This window comes from Heterocephalus glaber, unplaced genomic scaffold, assembly GCF_053883595.1.
Source record: "Heterocephalus glaber isolate CG9 unplaced genomic scaffold, H.glaber_assembly_v1.0 deba00001461, whole genome shotgun sequence".
Classification (NCBI taxonomy): Eukaryota; Metazoa; Chordata; class Mammalia; order Rodentia; family Bathyergidae; genus Heterocephalus; species Heterocephalus glaber.
Genome location: NW_028258308.1, coordinates 3,744,325 through 3,764,317, shown reverse-complemented (window position 1 = coordinate 3,764,317; position 19,993 = coordinate 3,744,325). Strand labels below are relative to the sequence as shown.

General features: G+C 40.9%; 2 protein-coding genes across 5 annotated transcripts in view; one reads left to right on the top strand and one right to left on the bottom strand.

The window, feature by feature from the left end:
- The window catches only part of LOC147826712 (uncharacterized), a 43,348-nt gene extending 37,512 nt beyond the window's left edge, over positions 1-5,836 (bottom strand). The window contains exon 1 of the mRNA XM_087217003.1: positions 5,112-5,836. Coding sequence (XP_087073129.1) covers positions 5,112-5,138 — 27 coding nt within the window. The 5' untranslated portion in view covers positions 5,139-5,836. The remainder of the gene's footprint in view (positions 1-5,111) is intronic.
- Positions 1-19,228, top strand: part of Sh3rf1 (SH3 domain containing ring finger 1) — a 166,711-nt gene extending 147,483 nt beyond the window's left edge. For all 4 annotated transcript variants that reach the window (XM_021264926.2, XM_004852919.3, XM_004852920.3 and 1 more), the window contains 2 exons: positions 8,530-8,885; positions 16,815-19,228. In XM_021264926.2, the coding sequence (XP_021120585.1) occupies positions 8,530-8,885; positions 16,815-16,983 (525 nt within the window). In that variant the 3' untranslated portion in view covers positions 16,984-19,228. The remainder of the gene's footprint in view (positions 1-8,529; positions 8,886-16,814) is intronic.
- The last annotated feature ends 765 nt before the right edge of the window (positions 19,229-19,993 follow it).

Sequence of the window (19,993 nt, the reverse complement as noted above, 5' to 3'; positions counted from 1 at the left end):
ATGAACTTTCCCTCAGTGTTTCATACATTTCCTCTAAAGTCCTAGACCAGCACTGAGGAGCTCTTGGATAATCATAAACTCTTAGCCACCTGGCTAGTGGTAAATGTATGTTGCTTTATTTAAATGGTTAAGCCCATAAGTAGGAGTTCATAAGGAAATAAACTTTACAGCCTACTAAAAAGTTAATATTTGATTGACTTTTAACAGGAGAATTTTTGAAAAAGATTGGTATCTGTTCAGTGTTTATAATTAACTACATTAAACTCAGACTAAGGCTGACATGTCCAACTTTATTAATATCTTTTAAAAATTATTTTTCTATTAGATTTTAAGGCATGGGCATTTGTTTCAGGGCTCTGGTCACTGATGAGATCAGGGGCTCTTCAGCCCTTGCCTCCCCCGACTCCCAGTAGAGAATTCACTGAATCTCTGAGGCTTGAAAGGTACCTATTGCAGACAGAACAATGGCTCCCCAAAGATGTTCACCTTCTAATCCTTGGAACCTTTGAATATATTTCCTTACTGGCAAAAAGGACTTTGCATATGTAATTTCATTGAGTCCTGAAATGAGGGAATTATCCTTCCCTGGGTGGGCTCATTGTCAAGTACACAGATTTTCTTGAAGGCAAGGCAGGAGGGCCAGGGTGCAAGAAGGATACTGGGTGGGGATAGAGAGGTGGGAATGATAGAGAGAGGACACAAGCCAAGGAATGCAGGCAGTCTCTGGAAAGAGCAGGGAAATCGGTTCTTCCCTACAGTGTCCAGAAGGAATACGGCCCTGCCTACACCTGGATCTCAGGACCTGATTTCTACCACAAAGCTTGTGGTAGTTTGTAACAGCAACAACCAATAGGCAACTTTGAGTGTCACCCCTTTGGTACCCATCTCTAACACAGGGCCACTGGGCTGCTCGGGCATTCCGGTGACTGCAGGTGCCCTAGCACTGGGTGGTCCTTGGCCATTGTTAGATAAATCCAACTTACTGGAAGTTTATTGAGCACATTCGTGTTGTGCCGTGGCTCCCTTTATTTTACAGGACCACATAGACAAATTCGATCTTTTTCCATGCTGTTCTGAGACAGATATGTCCCCTTGTGTATTCTTTTATCTAAGGGTGTACCCTTGAAGTTGTTTTTGCCTATTCCTTGTGTCACAGATTTAAGCATTGCTCTTATTAAATCTACTACCGTATTTAATGTTATGGTTGATACTAATTCAGTAATTCCATGATTATCATCATGTAAAGAATCACAAATCTTCATGACTAGAGTGTCATTTAATCCACATTTCTCCATCATGTCCATAAGGGTATCATGGAAAAACTTGCCATATGCCACATTGGTATCTAAATGTCCCTTACATTTCCCCATCTAAACAGTTGACCCATCACCATCTGCCATTACTTATTGATAATGAGGAGTCTCCTCCTCAGATTTCATTTCCTAAGTGCTCCATACCTATCATTTAATACTACACTGGAATTTCCCAGATGGCGAGCAGAGTGCCCTGTTGTCTTCCTTTTGAAAGGTGGGACCGTACATACCCATCTTTGCCTGTTAGTTGACTTTGATCCCAGATTCACTAGAATCCCTTGAAGATTGTTGGTTGCATTTCAGTTGTTAATTTTTTTTCCTGTGTACTGAGGTGAATTCAACTTGTCAAGAGTATTCATTTGATCTCTAAATCTCAATCCCTTCACCCATTTACCTCTCATCAAGGTTTGTTCCTTTCCAGCATGATTATCCTTCTCTTTCTTCCGCCCATCTGAGAGCCACTAAACATCCTGCACAGCAAGTCTTTGTCTCTCTTATTCTTTTATTTCAAACATAACTTTAAAATAGCCCTTAAATTTTTTTTTCTTTAGAATTTTGGCAAGTTTAAGCTCATTCTGACCTTCAACCTTTTTGAATTGCTGTGGACCATGTTATAGTCTTTATTATGGGCCCTTCTCTTGATCCTTTTGTACATGTCCTTTAAAAACTGGGCCCAATAAACTGTTCCCTTGGGGATTACATTTTCATCTGCAGAGATAATAATTTGCCATTGTGTGAGCAGAACTTCATTTTTGAGAGTCCTCCCATTTCTCTTGAAACATTTTCCCTTTTAATGTGTGTTTTCGTTTTTGTTTTTGGTAATGGGGATTGAACTCCAGACCTTGTACTTGCAAGGCAGGCGGTGGCACCACTGAGCTAAATCCCCAGCCCCTAAACATCTTCCCTTTTGAGTTTCATGGCATGTATGTGTTTTCTTTGAACTTTTACAGTCGGTCCTTTTAAACTTTAGAGTTCAAATCTATCACCAGTTTCTTTTTGGGTGCTTTCTTCTAAATTCTAGGTTTCCTGCTTTCTACCCAAGCATGTCCATCCCTGCCTGGTCTCTTCCTCTCCCCACAGTTGATCAGGATTAGATCCAAAGTTGCACTTTGCTCATCTTCCTTCCTATCAGAAGGTCAAGTGAAAAGTATATTCAAGATTCTAGTTTTAGTTGAGACTTCTAACAAATATCTAGGTATTTAACAATACGGTGCCCTCATTATTTCTATCTTCCCTTGTTAGTGCAGAGTTGTCATCATCCACTTACTTAAACCTGCCAGGCAGAGAAGTTGAGCCTGCCAGTTGCTGCCCCCTGGTTCTTGCACCCAGATGCTCTGCAGAGGCCGCCACTCTTGTTCCACAGAGGTAGCCATTTTCCAGGATACACACGGGACTCGTGCAGCTCTTCCCTAACGGGGCTTTCGTTTTGAACAGTATTGTGCTTGGAAATCCTATCTCTTAGAGTCTCAGGCAAACTTAGAAGCTGTGGGGTTTTTTTGTTTTCCATTAAGTTTATTGGTACACTTTAGGTATACAATACAGTTACATTCATCATTGGAAACCTGTACCTGTACATGATGTATCTTGGTTCTTATTTTTTCTCCATTCCCCTACCCTCCCTTCACCCCCTCCACCCTTCTCTATTTACAAAGACTTTGTTTCCATTTTTTTCTTTTTCCCTTCTTTCCTTTCCCCTACCCCTCCCACTTCCCCTACTCCTTTAGACCTTTTCTTCCTGTTTCACATTATCAATTATACATTTTGATCCAAAGCTGTGTTTTTATCCAAGAGTTAAAGTGTCTAGTTAACTTGGGTATCTGTACTCTGTATCATAGGTGTTTAGGTCTCTGTATTTTCAAACATCCCTGTTATTTCTTATTTGAAATCCTGGCCCTTTCTATTGTTGTTATTCTTCCTTCTTGAGATCCTTGATTTCTTCCAAAATCATCAGTTAAATAGCTTTTTCTGGACATTTCTCTACAAATGGACACAAAGTTAACCTTTAGTGCCTCAAATCCCCCCTCCTCTAAATTCCTGATGATTCTCTCCCTAAAGGAGCCAACTATAGGTTTTCTTCAATCAGTCAGCTAATGTTTGAGGACCTTTCCTGTTATTCTTGATTTTCTTAAGCAGAGGGTCCTCTCTGATTTTTATTTATTAATTTTTTCCCCATTAACTTTATTGGTACATTTAAGGTATACAGTACAGTTACATTCATCATTGGGATCTTGTACCTTTACATGAGTCTCTTGGTTCTTATTTTTTTCCCCTTCCCTTGCCCTCCCTTCACCCCCTCCACCCTTCCCTATTTGCAAAGACCTTGTTTCCATTTTTTTCCTCTTCTCATATTTTTTCCTTTCCCTTTTTTCCCTTCCCCTACCTCTCCCAATTCCCCTGCTCTTTTAGACCTTTTCTTCCTGTTACACAATATCAGTTATACATTTTTTAAATTACAATATTAAGATCTAGGAGACATTACCACAGATTTTACAGAATTTAAAAGGATATAGAAACCATATTACAAAAATCTTTTTTGAAATAAATTTGACAACTTCTAAGAAGTAACTTAGAAGACAAATTAATGAAACTAACTCTGGAGGAAATGTAAAATTTGAATAGCACCTATTAAAGAAAGTATATTCCTAGCTTGAAAACCTGCCTATATGACAACAGCAGGCTCATAAACATTTTAACTGATAAATTATATCAAACAATTAAAGCAGAAAAAAGAAGGAACACTTCTCCCCTCATTTTAGGAAATCAACATTGTGCTAATCCTAAAACTGGATAAAAATAATAGAAAAAAAAGTATGAACATAGATAGAAATTTGTTTAACAAAACAAACTATTGGAAGTCAGATCTGGCAGGATGTAGAAAGTGGTTTTGTGTTATAGGGATGGCAGTGTTGGTTCAGCTTTGGAAGATCCACCCCCAAAAGTCATCATTTAAACAGAGGAAAGGAAAAAGCCATATGATCCTGTCACTAGTTGGAGAAAAAGTATTGGGCTAAATTCAACAGCTGTTCATGGTAAAAGCTATCAGTAGACTAGAAGTAGAACAGAACCTTCTCAACAGATCAAAGACATGTACTCCATACTTCCAACAAAACTCCTTCTATGAATTGAGACAATACAATGCTTTCTCCTTCAGGTGGGGAACAAGGGCATATATGCCTACTCTTCATCTGTCCATTAGACTTTGAAACATAGCTCTAAACCAAAATAGTCCGGCAATAAAATGACGCAACTAGGATAGGATTGGCACGGCAGAAGCAAAATCTTTATATGTAGATGAAAGGATCATCTACAGAGAAAATACTAAGAAATCTCTAGGATCCCCTAGAACTTGTACTGGAATTTAATAGGATTAGAAAGCACAAGGTATATATAAAAATTCAGGCCTGTGTGTACTTGCTATAAATGAAGAACTGGATATTGAAATTTAAAAGTTATGTAGGAGTACAAAGGACCCAGAAAAGCCAAAAACAAAAACAGTATTGGAAGACGTTTAGCACCCAATTTTAAGACTTCTTCTAAAGCTACAGTAATCAAGGCAGTGTTGGTGTAAGGAAAGACATATAGATCATTGGAATAAAACAGCCTCTCTGATTTTTAAATGTGCATTGTCTTCTATTCTGAACCCTTTCTCTAAAATCCCTACTGATTATTTTCTTTGCTCAAACGATTTTCCTTCCTCCCTTTTCTTATTTTTCTGTCAGAAACAAGATCATCTGCCTGCTATGCTATTTAAGTTTCTTGAGGAGAAGCCCAGCCTCCCTATTACAAAGCCGTACTCACTGCTCCCGCTCCTGCTGGGCGCTGCATCCACACCAGGTCTCAGCAGTGCAGCTGTGTACCCCGAGGGCGGCTGAGGGCAGCGACAAGCAAATGTGTCTGCTGTCATTACTCCACAGAGAAGTGTGGGCTTCTCACTGCCACTCCTTACTGACACAGTGACTTTGGGCAAGCTTAGAGAGCTCTGGACAGTAAGAACAATAATTAATTCCTAACTCATCAGGTTGCTGTCAAGAATAAACATGGAAATCCTAAAAGCACTTAAGATTCTTGAACTTAGTGAGTTTTTAATCATCTCTAGAATTTTCACAAAGCATGCCCTTCCTTCAAGAGCCTTCCCAGGCCTCCTGTATCTCAGACAGTAACCCCGAGTCATTCCTCTCCCCTTGCTCTGCTTTATGCTTTGGCACAGGGCCTATTTTCTAACCGTGTTTGTGTCTCCGCTAGAGTCTTGGACTGCTCACTGTCTTACTTGCTGATTCTTTCCCAGAACCAAGCACATTATCTGGCTCATGTTAGGCATTTTATAAATATTTGCTCAAAGTATGAGTGAATCTATGAAACAATCACATGGGTCAATTTTTTGAGATTCCTTACCTACAAAGAATGACTGAGTATCAGGAGCCTGGTTACATTGAATTGATGACCTTATCGCCCAGCAAGACTACCTTTTGCTAATTTCTGCACAAATCTGAGAGCAAAGAGAAGAAAAAAGAAGTCTCAATGGATAGAATGTTGTCAGTCAGATTCTTTTTTGCTTGGGAAAGAGCCTGAACGTGATGTTTTCTATATTGCATTCATTTCCTATTATATGAGTAATAGGGAATTAAATTGATGGTCAAAAATTGTTTTTATATAATGTAAAATAACTCTTATCTGGTGATCATTTTCTGACCCAGATAGTCCTTTTTATATGTGATGCTGTTTTAAATCATCAGACCTTCTGAAAAGAAAATTATAATTCTAAAAACATTATTTCATCTGGGACTAATTTCTTGGAAAACCCACAGGAGATGAGTTATTAAGGTTTATGTTAAAAGAATGCCCTTTATTCGTGTGTGCTAACATTGCATTTGAAATATTGCTTTACTGAAATGTAGTCTGTATGAATTCATCCATAGTTTTCATTTCTTTTGTTGGCTTTTGGAAAAAGCAAAGGTGCCCTTAGATGATAAAGCATCTGAATTTGCAAAATTATCTCAAGTGACACATTCTTCTGCTAACAGAGAAGACATCAGACTGATGTCAGCAGTACAGCTCCTTGGAATTCTTTCCTGAGTTGGCACTGCTGCCCAGTGCCCCTGCACCCTGCCATGACAGCTAATCCTCTGCCTGCTGCTCCGTGGGTGGTCAGCATCAGTTGATGATGATAACACATCCCTCAGAAGTCATTAAAGCAAGCTTTATTTAATGTGTTTAATCATTTTCAATGAACAAAGTCATCTTTTTTTCTTAATCACTTTAGAGGCTGTTCCCTGAGCACAATTCAGTTATCTGATAGTCTTCGGAGTGCCCAGTCCTGAGCTGTTAAGCAACATCTTTAGCTGAGGCTTGCTGAGATTGTAATTTATCAATGGACTTGATGTTCTTATGGAATCCGTGGGGATCAGTAGATTAGAGTGGGCTTTCTGACATCATGGCAGGTGCTACTTTAGAAGTATAAGCTATCAGATATTATTCTTTCCTGGGTTGTTTCCTGACTCTTCCAACCTCAGATTCCCAGCTTTGACAGTTAGTTGTTTAGTTATTCAGTGAGGCTACTTTATCGATGATTGGCTTTATTTCCTCTGGATTTGGGGAATCTGAAACATCCTGTTTTATCTTCTTGGCCCTAGCCCTAGCACTAGCTAAATATTTGCTCATTCTTCCACTGACCTCATCCTCTTCTATTATTTCCCTGGCCTCTCAGCTTTAATAGGTGCCAGGGCTCTGACTTGGGCACAGGAGTGAGATACAGGATGGATAAGATAAAGTCACTGTGTGTAAGCAGGCACCCCAGGTTTGTGCAGCTGTTCATTGGAGTGCACATGGTAGCCCCTTGGAACATGTGATGTTGAGTCAATGGAGCAAAAGCTGGTAAGATGAGCCGTAGCCAGCCCTTGAAGAGAAATGGGGAAGGATCCCCTCAGCCTGGAGAGGCTTGGATGAGGGATCTACTGGCTCTGCTCAGCTGCAGCCTAGGGCCAGGAGGTCCAGAGGTTCCCTTAGCAATCACTCCCTAGACTCCCTGGCCCTCTTGCACCCCCTCTTCCCACGGGATGACACATACCCAGAGCAGTGTTAAGCAAATGGGGACTATGGAGAACTTCCAGAGATGCAACCTCATCATCTGTAAATGGTTGCTCTCGTCTCCTGTTGTCTGCCATTCCGTCTCTAATGGGTTTGTGTTATTGTAGCATCAGATTCATTTCCCCAAGGGGATTTTACTGAAGCTGAGCTAACTCATATTCCCAAGAAAAACATCCCTGTGTTTTATCCCCTGATAATTCATGTCTCTGTTTGTGGATCTTAGTAATTCCAATTTGCTTGTGGAGTTTTCTAAAGAAACAGTTCTCCGTGAAATGCTCCATTTTCAAGCAGTGTTTCCATGCAGAGAACTTAATGTGGTAGTAGACATCTTAGTAGAGCAATTTAAGGTGATGATTTTCAAATGATGATGTCAGACTTGGTGATCAGAAAGAGCACTGGCAATTAGAGTATGGGAATGAAGAAAAACAAGAGATAGCTTCTAGGGAATGAAGTTCCTGGGGAAAACTTTTGTCCGTTTGCTTACAAAAAAGAGACATAAAAATATTAATTTACTGAAGCTTTTCTTGAATTTTGTGGCATTGTTTGGGGGCTTCAAATCAAGAATGTATTCACATAATAGAATTGGTTTGATTTCTGTCATTGTTGGCTGGTGGAATATAATCAAGGTGGTGACAAGCGAGAGACGTGGGTTTTTCCTGCATGTGATAAGGCTCATTGCAGTGGCTGTAAAGTACTGTTAGGCTCGAGTTTGATTAACACAGAGCTCTCTCATGGCAGCTAGAAACAGGACAGGCAGAATCTCAGGCAATTCAATTCATGCTCTGAAATTTTCATTTTATTCTAAAATATCTACTTGTGCTTTTATCAAGCCAAGATATAAGTTGGTGAATTGGTGAGTTTTTGTTTTACATCCTTAAAAAAAAAAAATCTGTTTATCTTAGTATCACAGTAGAAGAGAGTAATGAGCAGTGGAATATCCAAAACAAAACGTGCGGGCGGAGAGGGAGAATCAGCAGCAGCAGAAGGTCAGGTTAACACCAGATGAGGATTAGCCAGAGTAGGAATAACCCAAGATGAACAGAAGTCATTTCCAAACTGTAGTGACCTACCGATTACAGCAGCAATAATACTTGTCCATCTCCAACTAATGTGCATATTTCTTCTCTTCTAGAAAGAAAAAAAAGGTTTGTTGAAATTGCTTTCCGGTGCCTCCACCAAACGGAAGCTCCGAGTGTCGCCTCCAGCGTCCCCCACCCTGGAAGTGGAGCTGGGGGCCAGCGAGTTGCCTCTGCAGGGAGCGGTGGGTCCCGAGCTGCCGCTAGGGGGCGGCCACGGCAGGGCCGGCTCCTGCCCCATGGACCCAGATGGCCCGGTGCAGGCCATGGCGAGCGCAGCCCTGGCCCAGGACGCTTTCCACAGGAAGACCAGCTCCTTGGACTCCGCGGTGCCCATCGCCCCGCCTCCTCGGCAGGCTTGTTCCTCCCTCGGTCCTGTAGTGAATGAGTCTAGGCCTGTTGTTTGTGAAAGGTGAGTTCAGCGTCATTCCAGCAGAAAACTAAGAAATGAGTAGCAAGGTTTATGCAGAAAAATTTATTCTAATATGTAAGATATTTTTCTACATCCTCCTAAATTTTTCTTAGCTGAATTTGTACCAACAAGCCTTGACGTTATTCAGTTGCAGCCATGTACTCTATTTTCTTTTTTCCTTCCATGTGTTCCGGGTTAGATCTCCATCCAGCCTTCTTTCCTTTTTTCTCTGAACACTCCAGAATGGTACCCAGATGAAGTAGTCCCTGCAAACTTGTTCATACTTCCTTCTTTCTTCTTGCCTTCCATCACCAGCCTGCTGTGCACCGCCCCCCCCACCACCACCACTATTCCTTTGCTTTTACTGAAAGCTTGCATCATTACTCACTGGTGATAAAGCAACTGGAAAATTCTGCCAGCCCAGAGAATTCTTTTCTTCTCCCTCTTGACTGTGAAGAGCCGCTAAGTTCTCCTTCTTAGTTCCGACTCTTATCCAGACCCAGTGACCTGGTTCCATTACACTCAGAATAATGAGCCTTGTGCTTTGATTCTGGCCTTGAATAATGATTACAAATGGGAGCAGTCTTGTTTGATACAGCCAGTGTGGTTCCAGAAGTGTGTTAGGAAAGGAAATATACTTAATAAGACAAGTGTCTACTAGGATTATATAAACTGAAAATGAAATACTACTCATTGCCCAGGAAAACATCATGAAGTGTACTAAAAATAATGTACTATTTCCACATAACATAAAAGAATAAACATGTAAGTGTCATCTGTTTTATTGTTCCTGAAAGCTTCCTTCCCCCTAAACCTGCATCTCATAAATAAAGTAAATTTCTAATTCATGGTAGCATTTTCTGTGTTGCAGATTTGAAGTCTTACTGTTGACAATTATACTTTAAAATGACTTAAATTCATCTTATCTTTGTATGTCAGGTAAAGACATTGGTGCTCACCAAAATCTAAAGCCTTCATATGGTTTTATGGCACTTTTGGGGTTTTTTTTACCTAGAAATAAAGTACAAAAAATAGAAAACAATAAACTTTAACCAACCTGTGTGCATTAAGTAGAAAGTACACAATTTTTGTTTTTATAATGAGGCAAAGCAATTTTCTGTAGTTCTGATCCTTATGAAACCAGTTTTAGAATGACACATTACACTAAAAAACTGTTTCCTCCCTACTAATGGAGTCATTCTATCATTCTCTCATCTATTATGCTCTTTGGAAAGCTTTGAAATTGTGTTGTGATTTCACTTAATGTTTTATTCTGAGTGTCTGCCCTTTTTTCTGCAGCATTCCCTTGCTTTCCAGGGACAGCACCTCCTTTCTCCAGAGCTGGTCCCGTTCCTTGTGCGCTGTCTTTTGGTCAGAGGGGCTCTCTCTTCCCCTAGGGGCACTGATTTGCAGCAGCCCCTTCTCCCATGCCCGAGGGCTCTCTTCTCCTTTTCCTGTCATATGTGGTATTTGTGTGACTGCTGCCAGGGACCGTTCCCTTTGCCCAGACTCTCCCTGGGCCCAGCTGGGGCACTGCTCCTCCCTACCCCATCACGAATTTCTTTTCAGTGGCCAGATGTCCCCCATCTCTGTGGTTTCTGCATTCCAGCCCTTTCCTCTTAGAGGGGCCGTTTCCAACAGCAGCCTCCTGCTGTTCAATGCATCTGAAAAGGAGAAATCACCCAGGCAGACAGGTGATGGCGTTTCAGGGAGCAGGGGGTGCACATTAGATTGGGGACATGGAGAATTTAATGAGGGGACAGATGGGCATGGGCACTTGGAATTCTCTGGCAGGTTTTTTATGTAACAATTTCAGTTTTTAGGAGTGGGAAGGGGCCTTTGGAGAAGATTCTGCCCAAGTTTATACTTTTACAATCCATATGTTCAGTGGAATATTAAATATAATAGCCCAACCAACTTTCCACAGCCCTTTGCCTTCATGCAGTGGTGGTAATAATATTTACTTAGCTTGGATTCTTAAGTCTGCCTAGCTGAAAAACAACAGGAAGCTAGTGCAGGAAAACATTCTGTTATCCACTGGGAATGAATTTTTTGGTTTAATAGGAAGCTACCAAGTATATAATTTAGGGATTACCTGTTTGCATATTTTAAAAACTCTTAATGCAGTAAAAAGTACTAATTGCCTTGAAGGAAGGAACTATCAACTTTCACAGCAGGATGATTCAGAAAGCATTTGGAGATCTTGTTATTCCTTGATTTACAATGTAAACATCAACAACTCTTGCTCTGACAAAATGCAGGGTTCTTTTGGTGGAAATGTTACTGACAGAATTTCATAGAAATATTTTTCAGTGGCTAATATTGGGATAATACAAGATAGGATTTATCTATAGACTGAAATGAGAGCAAGCGTAAAGTCTTCTCTCAAGCCATGAGCACATCCTATAACTCTAAAGTTAAAAGAAGAAAAATGAATAAAAGATGGTGACGGGCCACCAGGGCCAGCAGTGGAAAGATGCATTCACATGGTGTGGAGACGTAAGCAGTCTCATAATAAGGAAGGATGGACCCTGAAGTGTGTTGACAGCTCTCAGTGTCAGCTGAGAGAATTCTCTGGAGGACAAAAGGATTCCTTTGTGTTTGTTAGAGAGAATGAAAACAACAAGCAAGAAATAGCACTTTATCCTGGAGGCAGAAAATGCATAATTGATGACAGCAGGAATAATAGAACAAATATTTTAGGGTTTAATTTAGAGGGATTGAGGGGATAATTAGAGGGATAATTAGGAAATTGCAAAGAGAAAGTGGAAATAAAAAAATTTCAGGAAGGGTGGCAAATAAACATATATGTGATGGTTTTTTAATCCTCTCCTATAAAGGGCTTAGAGAGACACAGCAAGGCACCTCTGTCTGTGTGTAGGAATTAAACTAATAACTGCATACCTATAAGTCCATCTCCTAAATTGGAAAAGAACCTCTGATCTTTGATCAGGATTAAGCTAGAACACTTGGAAACGTACAAATTGGATAGAGATATATTTACAGAAAGGCAGTTGGGCTTAACCAGCATGATTAATTTCTTTGAGCCAGTGACAATGAACCCACTGGGTGAAGCAGTGGACATAATTTACTTGGACTTTGAGCAAGTGACAAAGCTGGCTAGTATGGTTTTGCCAGTGAAATACTTAATTGGATATTAGAATGCTGTGGTAACTGACAGAAAGCAGTAAATAGTTACTCACCCAGACCAGGGTGATATAGATAAGAGTGCTTTCCAGAGACACAGGGAGACCTATTTGGGCTGGACCAGGGGAGATGAGAAATGAAACTGTGTGAGCTCACCAGAGAGGCCAGAAAAAGAAAGGAAATAGGAAATTATACTAATGAAGGATTGCCAGTGCCCATCCAGGTGGCAGTGGGAATACCATAGGCCAAACCAGGAGCAGTGGGCGTGAATGTCACCAGAGCTTCTTTACATAACAGCAAGACTTTTTTTCTCTCCTACCCTGGGAACTATTACCAAACGCTGCCTTAAGCTTGTGAAGCCACCAGTGACAGGCCTCTTTAAGGCTGAATCTGAGGCACAGTTTGCACTCCGTATCTTCTCCGTGGTGCTTTGTTCAAAGGGATCAGGTAGTGCTTTCCAGCAGGCACAGTGCCAGTCAGCCCCTTCCTTCCTTCCTTCCTTGCTCCCTCCCTCTCTCTCCTTTCGTTCTTCCCTTCATCCCTCACTTCCTTCTTCCGTCATTTCTTTCCTTCCCTCCTTCCTCACTCCCTTTCCTTCTGTCCTTCCTCACTCCTTTCTTCCTTCCTTTTTGCCTTCCTTCTTACCTCCCTTTCCTTCTTTTCTTTTCCTAGTATTTCCATTTCATTCATTCATTCACTTATCTTAGTTAAATGTGGTAAAATATAGATAAAATTCACCAATTTTTCCAGTATAGAGTATAGCAACATCAAGTATATTCACTGTTTACCTCTAGAAAATTTTCATCATCCTAATGGAAACTCTGTATCTTTTAAACTAGCTGCCCATTTCTCCTTGCCCTCAGCCCCTGAAATTATCATTCGCCTCTCTTTCTCTATGAGTCATTATCCTGGGTTAGTTGTAAGTGTAGCCTACAACGCTTGTCTTTTTGCATGTTTCTTATTTCATTCAATATAATGCTTCACATTTCCTTCATGTTGTAGCATATGCCAGAATTTCATCCTTTTTAGTGAACATTGTACCTTTAAAAAATAGCTTTACTATAAAATTAGACCTTTTCTTTTCATCATTTGACATGCTTAATAAGAATTATAGTGAATTTAGCATCATTTCACTCCTCAAGCGGATTATGATCTGGTAACATAAATGAGGCAGGGACACAGATGGTAATAATACAGTGTAGACTGTGCTAAGTGCCATAAGAAATATACATGGAGGCCTTTGGGATTTAGTCAGGCATGAAATTACTTCCAGCCATGGGGCTAGAGATTTCACAGGGGAGAATTGGAGCCAGGCTTTGAGAGATTGATAGGGTGTGGATGGGCAGAGATATTGTCAAAGTCCCAGAGGAAGGAACCACATAAGCCAAGGTATGGTGTGAGAGAAGGGAAGACCATATTTGGGAGACACGTTCAGCTGCAAGGAGTGTTTGGTACATTCACAATTATGATAGCAGCTTTAGCCATAAAGAAAGATTAAGGCCGGATCATTGAGGACTTTGTGAACCAGTCTGAGGATTAACCTCCCTCACAGGCGTTGGGGAGGTGTTAATGATTTTTCAGCAATGGGTAGCTACAAATAGAGCTGCCATTTGGACTATTAATATGTGAGTTTTGTGTAGAATGGATTGGGGACAGGGAGAGACTTGAAGCAGGAGGTGGCAGGTAATAAGCTTGTCAAGCAGAATGGTACCAGTAACACTAAAGAGGGATGGAAAGGGTGCGGGTTTCGGAGGTGGATTACAGGTGCCATGGAAGGATGAAGAGAGGTCTTTGGCTTCTGGGGTTCAGAGCTGCCCAAAAGCCCTTTTCGCATAATGACAAGCGTGATCCTGGGAGGCAGAGTGTGGGCAGCAGATGCAAAGTTCCCCTACATCTGTGCCTTCCATCTGTTTGTTGGTCTGTAAACACTGGACTTAGCGAGGCCATTCGTTGCCTGAGATAGTTGGCCTGTTGCGCCCAGTACTTGGCCTTGTGAGTCTGTATTAGAAATCTCTGCATAAACCACCTCACAAGATGTGAGGCCGGGACCTAAGCAGGGAGATTTCTAAGTGCAGATTGTCGCTGCTGCACCTGGTAGTCTTCATATGATCGAGACTGTGTCACAGTTTCCATTATGCACGTGGTTTCCCATTCCGCCCCCCCAGAGGTTTATAACTTAGCAATGAAAATTTGCTCCCCCTGGGAACTTGGCAGGAAGATTATGTTCTTAGCCCAACAGCAGTTACTAGTTCAAAAAAATTTTTTTGACAAAATTGGTTTAGTGCATTTTATAAAAATGCAAATATTAATCTAATTCATTTCAAGTTTTTCCAACTATTTTTTTTCATTTTCACCTTTAAGGCAGCTTGCAGAGAATCAGTTGGAAATGCATGATGGGAGAGATCTGCTCTGAGTATGTTTTGAGTCCCTTGTATACTTTTTTCCATAATTGTAAAGCTTTGCTTAAATTTTAACTTGCCCCAAATGGCAACTGCATCATTGCTTTTTACATGGAGTTTTAGCATGTTGGCAGAAGAGCTGAGAAATCTCATCTGGAATACTTCCTTCAGATAAGTCCATGATGAAGTTGTTTGTCTTGCTTTTTTTAAAAAGATGACAGAGAAGGGATTGCAAAACTATGCCATTTTAAAATTTGTTAAGTCTCATTATCAAGAGACTCTAGGTTCTGAGTTCATTTTCTGACTAGAGGAGCCAGCCGCTGAGTGGCCCATGCTCTGTACTTGACCTCTGGGAAGTGCCAGGCCCTTGGCTGCCCTCGCATGAGCCGTGTGGTGGATCACAGTGGGCGCTGGCATTTGGGCCTGATGATGTGTCGGTTATCATGCAGAAGGCCTCACTCCAGTTGTCTCCTTGCACTGTGTTAAGTACTTGTTTGACTCACTGTAGTCCCACTCTGCAGATAAAGAAATCGAGGCTGAGAGAGCTAAGATAACTGTCCCAGAGTGGTCTTTAACCGACCTTAAAGACTGTGTCAGCCTGCAGAGCTGGGCTTCTCCCAATGCCATGTTCCTTTCTCTTCTATGCTACCTTATCTTCTGGAACCCAGAGCTTTGTGGTCTGTAAATGTTCATGTTTGAATTTGCTGAATGTTTCTTAAAAACAGTGAACCCATCTTCATGTTATGCTTTTGGCTTCAGATCTTGGAGAGTATTTTGGACCCTGTGCCAAAGGAGCTGAGTCATTGGGCTTTTGCAGAGATACCTTTTTAGTGGTGTAATAATCTGAGATTCTTACTGTGGTCCTTCTTAATATGAGTGGATTCTGGTTTTTGCAGAATGAAGGTTGATGAAAGAACCAGGCTCTAATGGACTTGACTGTGCTGGAGGATCCACGTCTAAGATGTTGGATGGTTAGATCGGGCTTTTGGAAAGAGGTCTCAGTTCCATACCTTGTGGTCTCTTCCATAGGGGTGTTGAGTATCCTTACAGCATGGCAGCTGGTTTTTTCCCAGAATAAGTATTCAGGAGAAGGTGAATTAGAAACAACAATGCCATTAATGACCTCGCCTCAAAAATCACACATTGCCACTTTCATAATATTTTGTTTGTCATGCAAGTCAACCCTATGGATCATGGGAGGGGACTGCACAGGTGTGAGAATACTGGAGGCTCACTGGGGCCATCTGGAGGGAACCACTGCATAGCACTGTTTGGCTGGGAAAAGCAAGAGATGTGTAAAGGAGAGAAATAAGAGGAGAAAAGAATATGGAACCTAAAATAGGTCACTTTGCCTTGGCCTCCTTGGCTGCTGACCAGTTCTGTGTAGGAAGAGTAGAAGGCATGGAGGCAGGAGACAGGAAATGTGAAACCAGCCAGGCTGCTGCAGTGTTTAAGTGTTAATTTCGTCTTTTCCCACTGATGTCTGAGCTGAGAGCCAAAGAGGAACGGGCGGGTATGAGAATAATGGAGATCCGCGTGTCAACCTCACTGCTCACCGTGGAGGACTGAATTCATGACTAGGCCTCCCAGCCATGTCTAGACCTTGGGACCACCTCCCAGGGGAGAATTTGGCTGTGAAAAGCAGATAAACTTCCTCACAAATTGCTGCTTCATCTCTGGCAAACCGCAAAATAAGGGACAATGCCAGGCATAGTGGCAAACACCTGTAATCCCAGCACTCCGGAGGCTGAGGCAGGAGGATCGCTGCTATTTTGAGGTCAGCCTAGGCTACATAGTGAGTTCAAGGGCAGTCTGAATTACGTAGCAAGACCCTGTCTCAAAAAACAAAAATAAACAAACAAAAAAAGGGACACAGAGAGACTTGACTTCCACATTTACCTCCTCAAGGAAGGCCTGGCCCTAGAGCCCTGGATGCTTACAGCACAGAGGCTAGGCACGGCCTCTGAAGGGCTGATCCCATCTGCTCAGCTCCTCCTCCGGGCCTCACCAGTCAAGCCCAGTCCTCTCTTCCCGGAGTAGAGCGCAGGACAGAAATGGTTCCCCCCTGGGAGATTGAACAAAACTTTGCTGCTGTATGAATAAGATACAAATACGAGGAGGGGACAAAAATGGCTCTCCCTCTACAGGTCGTTCAAACAAACCACTTGGAGCCACCAGTAGTGGTCTGGTACGCACATCTAATCTGTCAGTAGCAGTCTCTACTAAATGGAGAACAGTTGTATTTTGCATTTTTATGAACCCTTCTAAACAAATCCATGCTGCTCTCTGTTCTCTTTATGTTGAAGGCTCATGCAGACCAAATACTGCCCCATTTGTGTCACTGTCCTGAGTACCCTAACCAAGGTCTCTCTCTCTTTTGTAGGCACAGGGTGGTGGTTTCCTATCCTCCTCAGAGTGAGGCAGAACTTGAACTTAAAGAAGGAGATATTGTGTTTGTTCATAAAAAACGAGAAGATGGCTGGTTCAAAGGCACATTGCAACGTAACGGAAAAACCGGCCTCTTCCCAGGAAGCTTTGTGGAAAACATCTGAAGAGAGTAACACTGAGAAGGCTTAAAATCACATCACACAATGAAATAGCACAAAGTAATGTCATGGAAAGAGCACATCTGTGGACTTCCAGGTGGTCAGGAGCTGACCGAAGGGTGCGTGTGTGGTTCCAGAGCCCCCAGCAGTTTTGCCGGCGAGCAGAATGAGGCGGGGGGTCTGTGTGGGTTTTGTCACTCTGGATTCTGATGTGTAAGGTGTGCCTTGTACTGTCTGATGTACTATACAGAGAAACCTTTTTTTTTTTAAAGATGTATAACTAAAATGGACAATTGTTTACAAGGCCTAACTAATTTATTTGCTTTTTTAAACTTGAACTTTTCTTGTGATGGATAAATTCTTTGGATTATGATTTTAAGAAATTATTAATTTATGAATGATCGCTGAGGAGAGGCTGGATTACCTCCTGTTGAGAACAAAAGATTCTTTTTGTCATAGAATGCATCTTCCCTACCCCACCCCCTGTTCCCCACTGTTCTAATTTGCTTTCTTAAGATAGAAATTCCAGTTCCTAATTTGAGTTTCCTCTTCAGGAAGCCAACATACGACTGAATCAGTATCAAGGGCCTGGGGTAGGGAGTCAGAAAGTTGAGAGAAGAAGGTTAGTGATTCCCTGTCTTTCTAGTTTGACCAGGAATCAACCTGAAGACCCAGTCCTCAATTTAATTTTTGTGGATTTTTTCTTTTAACTTTCCTGCACCAAAATTTGTGAAGTGATAAGGAAATATAAAGCACAACCATTGACTAAAAATGTATTCAGAAATATGTTTAGTTTTATAACAGAAGCAGCCCAATGCATTGGTTGGAAAGTAGGTGACATTGAAGTTGTGCTCACTGTCTGAGAATGGCTACAAAACGTAATTTCCATTTTAACCCAAGTGATGTGCATGCCTGGGACACAATAAAACATTTGTGAGATAGTGGTGGTAAATGATACCCTTGTGTTAAAGTCAAAGGCTGTAAGAAACACTGTGAAAAGTTTACATTCATCCATTGTGATTCTTTCTCCACCCTCTTGCATGCGTTACTGGATTCCCACAGTAATATAGACTGCATGGTGTGTATATCTCATTGCAGTTTCCTCTTGAGCTTAGTTTGCACTCAAACTTGACCATGGCAGGAGGTATAAAATAAACAGCATTCTCTTCTCTACCCCCAAAGCCACTACTGACCAAGGTCTCTTGAGTGCACTCGGCCCCTCCCTGGCCAAGACATCCATTAGCCATTCCACAAGTCCTTAGTGAAAACACTTTTTGTGTCCCGACGTCATCTAGGAGGGTGCTCCTGTGACTGCTAGTGAAGCTCTGCAAGGCTTGGTGGGAGTGAGGGTGCCACACCTGATGACTGCAGCAGGGCCCAACTGAGTCGTCTTTTTATTCATTCTTTGTTGTCTTTGGCTTCTTCCACCAATCTCATTACCCTGCCACTCAGTCATGGGTCTGGGTAGTCCTGCAAATCAAAGGAGGGAAGACAGCCTGGTAGTGAAAGAGATTGTTACCACAGCTTTTCATGGAAATAAGGAAAGAAACAAACATCTTCCTTTCTTCCTCCTCCTCCTCCTCCTCTTCTCCCTCTTCCTCTTCTCTCTTAAGCGTTAAAGCTGGGAAATAGAAACATAAACTGAAAAGTCTTCTTGTAGTAGCAAGAAGTTTCATCATCTTAAACATATATATAATGTGGTTGGAAATGAAATCATTCCTAAGTTAACCTGTTTTTTATAAAACACTGTATATTATGTTCTTGTGCGTTGAATTTTTTTTAAATACTTTACTTGGATATTCATGTAATATATAATGGTTTGGTGAAATGAACTTTAGTTAGGAAAAAGCTGACGCCAGCTTTCATCTGTGTAAGTTGACACCAATGTGTCATAATATTCTTTATTTTGGGAAATTAGTGTATTTTATAAAAATTTTAAAAAGTAAAAGACTACTACAGGCTAAGATAATTTTTTACCCATCTTTTCTCCATATTTTAAGCTATGTGGTTGTACTTCTGTTTATAGTTTCCTGTTATAAAGTTGGTTAAAATTTCATCTGTTAATAGATCATTAGGTAATATAATGTATGGGTTTTCTATTGGTTTTTTGGAGACAGTAGATGGATTTTGTAACAAGGGCTTGTTACATGGTGATATGGTAATGATAAAATTAATTTATCATTCCTTTTCATGTTAATAATTTGAGGACTGGATACAAGTTTTCGCAATTAAAATTTGATGTTCAACCTTTGTACGTCCCTTGTGTCAGTCCTTAAAATTTTTGCTTTTTTTTTTTTTAAACTTGTTACACTTGACTTAATTTCTACCTTCTAAAAATTCTTTGCATATACCTCAAACAGACAATGTCTGCAAGAATCAGTTCAGTGGTTATGGTGTATCTTATTTCTCCAACTAACAAACCTTTTCTGTTTTGTTCCCCCGGAAGCTTAGTCTTTTTAAAATAATTATGAGGTCTCACATACTGGTCTGTACTGTATGGTACTTCTACTGGCCTTTCCTCCTTCAAGTTTACTAAAATAATCTGCTAAGTTTAGAAGTTGTCTTAGCAGTGGAAAGAGTAGCAGACCTACAGCCTCAGTATGATAACCCACTGTGGCTTGAGAACATATCCTTGGAATCACTGTGATTTTAATCTTCTGTGAAATGAAAAGATCATATAATTCTTAGAATTATTTTTCTGTTAACTTTTGGTTGCTATCAAATTATTTGTCAATTAAAAATCAGGAATTCTAGGATTGTTGTAGCTTATAAGAACCTGTTGCCAAGTCAGTTATTATTTAGTTTCTTCCTGTTACTGCCCTAGCTATCCCCCTGGATGAAGGTGAGGGGCGGAGGAGGTAATGTCAGTGGTTTGAAATTAAATTTAATATGGTGTTAATTTTGTATCTGGCTTCAAATATTTTATCTTATTCCCTTAGAGTATACAATATACAGTAATGCCTTTTGGGTTTAATTCCATTTAGAAGGAACAAATTAAGGTGCTATTTCCAACCTG